Source organism: Austrofundulus limnaeus, unplaced genomic scaffold, assembly GCF_001266775.1.
Source record: "Austrofundulus limnaeus strain Quisiro unplaced genomic scaffold, Austrofundulus_limnaeus-1.0 Scaffold14, whole genome shotgun sequence".
NCBI lineage: Eukaryota > Metazoa > Chordata > Actinopteri > Cyprinodontiformes > Rivulidae > Austrofundulus > Austrofundulus limnaeus.
In genome coordinates, this window is record NW_013952416.1 from 3,479,008 (window position 1) to 3,483,434 (window position 4,427).

The following is a 4,427-nucleotide window of genomic DNA, read 5'->3' on the forward strand; positions in this document are numbered from 1 at the left end:
ATGTAGTGCTTTTCAATGTTTATTAGACAAAATGTTAAAACACTGATTCAATGCAGTAAATACCACATAGAGCTCAGTTATTGTTTATTAGCCTTATTTATTTCACATTTAGTTAGTCATACATGTAGTGCTTTTCAATGTTTATTAGACAAAATGTTAAAACACTGATTCAATGCAGGGAATACCACGTAGAGCTCAGTTATTGTTTATTAGCCTTGCTCAGACATAGCACTGACATGAGGAACGGGATCTTTCCTGTTTAGTRAAGGTTAAACATGAAACGTCAAAGTTTATTACAACTGGCCTGTTTTAGTACACCAACATAACCCTCAGTCAAACTGAGTTTGACACCCCTGGGCTACTAAAAAGGCAAACTTTGTGTACTTTATCTTAAGCAATCAAGTATTTTGATGTATTTAGTTATTTTTTTTAATTTGATAAGGAATCAAATTACTGATTTTTTCAAGTCAAGCAGAATTTAAACCTGAATGAACAACTCTTTCATTGTTTTCATCAAAACATCTCCGTCCAATATCTGTGATCATAATGTTTACTGAAATACACTTGATCATCTTTTTTTTTTCATAAACAGATAAGCTTTTCCAAATATAACAGTGTTACACACCTACATYCGTATCAAACAATAAAAAAGACCAATTTGACTTACCTCTGTGATAAAAGCCTTGGCAGTAGCTGGGCTCATGAACAGCACTGCTCTCCGTAGCGTGTCCCTGTACCGATGCAGCTCCTCCACACGCATTGTTCTGAACAGACTTGTGATCATCATGTTGATATTAGATTCCACCTTCTGAAGGGAGACGTCCATTCCCTGCTGTGAGGTACGGTCCAAAAAGTCCTCAATGCCACGAATATCTAAAATAAAACAAAAACAGGGGTAATGTAACACWGATATTTGCAAAGGGATAAACAGTTGCATGATAAAAAATAAAATACTGATAGAAAAATASTAAGAGCATACTAACAAGTGTGCACCATTTTCTCTGTCACTGCTAATGTGTTGTCGCTCTGCATGAGTAGTTCCAGTAAATATCCCAATTCATCAGCTCTTGTTTACAGTTATCCTCTGCCTTTTTTTTTTTTTTGGATAAACAGGATTCAGATTTAATCCATCACACTAATTTGACGTTCAGCTCTTGTTGTCAACACAGATAATTTCTTAAAACTAAACAAATCTGTTTATAAACTTGAATACACAAAGCATTTTGRAGACAGGCCCTTAGGCATGACTGTAGGACAGAGTTGTTGTCTTTCAATCAGAATATTGGGGGCATGACTAAGTGTCCTTGGGCAAGACACTGTAACCTCTCTTTGCCCTCAACATACTTGGAGTTAGAGTATAACATTTTTAAAGGAATACAGAAAATGCAGATATATAATTTGCATACAATACAGAATATAGAAACTGAAGGGCAATGGCATGTGTTATGGAGTTAACAAGAAGCTTAATGTTGGGTGCTTTGAAAATTATACAAATGTGGACCATTTAGTTACAAAAAATATAAACTATTTTTTACTTTTTATAAAAAAATATAATGTATAATTGTAATGACCACTTGCATTTAGTGAGTCAAGAAAATGCCATGTCACTCTTTGTTACAGGTCAGAAGCCGACTTGATGCAGCACAGTATGGGTTTAATTCCATCACACACCACCATRTTGGCTACATGTTCAGTTTGAGTAATTATGTTCCTTTTTTAATATTTTTTTTTCCCTTGAGAGTTTGCTGAACTTTCTTCTTTGAATCATCAAAGAAATCTGAATACAATGGTGGAGATGTCAGTCTTTGAAGCTCTCGGCCCCTTTTACTCTTGATTAGATTCATCAGCAGTTTCAACTGCGCCAGTTCCAGCTGGATCACACCTTCGCTGATCACAGGCACAACTGGCCTTTGGTTCAACTTGAAAGATTCCAGTGTCATGAAAACTGATCAGGTGTGCACATTCAGCAGTAGGTGCTGTGGGACTTTAAAGTTGTCAAAATATGTATTGAAATTGACTGCCAGACTTTTCAGCAACACTCCTATTGGTAGCAGCCAGGAACAGGTCGAAAGTCTCTCAGCAAGCATTCAGTATTTCAATTATCTCTCGTGCATTCATATTTGAGGTTGGAGCTGGAGTGGGTTGAGGTCTGATTTGTCACACACATATACAGACAAGCACAAAATAAAGTGGGCCATGGACGTATCATGTGTGAACTTGGTCCAAATATAGAGCTTCCTGGTRCTGTTAGCAATATTCTGAAAAGCTGGTTCTTTAGGGTATAGGCTGAACAAATGTAGTTCACAATTTTAATGGCTGTATCCATCGTTGCTTTCATTTCCTCCGACAGTTTGGTACAAAACGCCTGATGAATGATGTAGTGTAGCAAAATGACTGTTGGGAGTTCTGGCTCTAGAGGTGAGACAAAGTCTTTCTCTAGTCTAGTCACACTGTATAAATGGCCCACCGTCAGTTACACTGAGGTTAATTTATCCAGCTGCCAACAAGGCTCTACAACAAAAGAGGAACAAAAAAAAACCACCAGGATTTTACTTGCTGTCTCTGCCCCTAAAAACAAAATGCACTTCAACGCCTCCTTTAAAGTTTTTAAATCAAACTATCTCACAAATCCTTAGAAATGCCAAATGACATGTATCTGTGAATTAACTGACAGTGATAGACGTAATAAAACATTAGGTAAAATGTATTTTTAAACAAATTGTTCACACTATGCTACTGTAAAATCTGACCAACTTGTGTAAGATGGTTAACAATGAATTCTTTGTTCTTGTCTTCTTAGAGTAGCTCCTGCATTATTCTCAGAAAGCACACGTTCCCAAGTTCAGCATGTGCAAACTGCGTGCCTTTCTCCGTCCCAAGTTAGTTGAAGTAAATCAGGAGGTGCTTTGTCGGCAACCGGCAGCAGTTGTTGTAGTTGCACAAACTGCTGATGTTGCAGTATAAAATGACTTCAAAGTCAAATTTTTTGTACTTTTCTTGCGAGTTTTAATTCTAAGCTAGCATGCTTTGTCCGGTGAGAGGATTTAAAAGTCAACATTCTTGCATACAACAGCRCTTTGGCAATAATATAGTGTTTAAGTTTAATGCTGCTATGAYGTGACAGCACAAAAGTCTGCATTTTACTCTGAAATGAACAGTTGGTCTTCAATTTTACCTGTTTGATGCCTCATATTTTCACTTAGCTGTTTTTTTTTACCTCCGCAAAGGGAGGAGGTAATGTTTTCAGTCYCGTATGTTTGTCTGTCTGTCATTCTGTCTGTCTGTGGACACAATTACTCAAAAACTTGTGGACGGATTGTCATGAAATGTAGATCACATGTGTGTATTGGCCAAAGGAACACACCAATAAATTTTGGTGATGTTCTGAATCACGATGCAGATACAGAAATTTATCTTTAAATTCAAGTGAATGAGCCAGGCTACGCAAAATGTCATTACGTCAGAAGCATGCCTGTAGGAAACAAAAAGTAGAAGTCGCAAACTRGCTGGGACTACACCTCCCAGGATGTCTACTATCAGGAAAGTTGTGATTATTCTGTTATCAACTACTTTTGGCGATGTTACATGCTGTCTGGAGATGTAGAAAAAGAAATGTGATTCTCTTCACGTTACGMGAATAACTGAGAAGACACCGARAGCGGGGGAAGGGTCCTGCTGCAGTCCAGCCGAAGCTGGTAAAGGTGTTACACTGGACCAATACAGGACAGCGGGAACAGCTGATCAACCATATGAGGTACCCCTCCACATAAGAACTTTATTGTGTGATTAGTCAGAGAAGTTCGTGGGAGTGTGTGTTTGTGCTGAAAGCACTCAGACGCTGCGTTTTGCTCCAACCACTCGCGTCAAAAAAAAAATGAAGGCGAGTCGCTTCCAGAGGGACTGTACCAAGAAGCATCAGTTTATAAAGATAGTCAAAGCACTAAAAACTCATAACAGGGGATAAAACAGACGTTTTACACGGTGGAATCTGACTGATGAAAACTTTGGAGCTTGATCCAGGACCAGTTTGTGGATAAATAATGTCGGTTGACGACTTTGTCTCTGACTTCTTTTTTTCGCATTGGACTCCACCGGGAAAAAAATCGCATTCATACTGTCTGCTTAAATGTTGGCTATTTCAGAACTTATTCGGCAAATGTGTTTCCATCCCTCCTGGTTTGCACTCTCCGGGTGCTTCTAGTTGTTTTTTTTTTTTTTTTACTGAGAACTTGATGTAAGTGTAGCCATCGGCAGATGTGATTTGATAGAAATACGTAAATTAAGTGTCACAGTCTAAGGCTGTAAATTATTTTGCATTAATCAGTGATATTTTAAAGAATAAAAGCAAACAATGATTTTAAACCTGCAGTTTTTTTAAAAGCTGTGAATCTGCTAAAATTGTATTTGCAAGATAAATTTATCTGAAC

General features: G+C 37.7%; 1 protein-coding gene across 1 annotated transcript in view; it reads right to left on the reverse strand.

The window, feature by feature from the left end:
* grid2 (glutamate receptor, ionotropic, delta 2) overlaps positions 1-4,427 on the reverse strand; it is a gene marked incomplete in the record, with an annotated part of 448,996 nt that overhangs the window by 187,241 nt on the left and 257,328 nt on the right. The window contains 1 exon segment of the mRNA XM_014002727.1: positions 668-873. Within this exon segment, the coding sequence (XP_013858181.1) occupies positions 668-873 (206 nt within the window).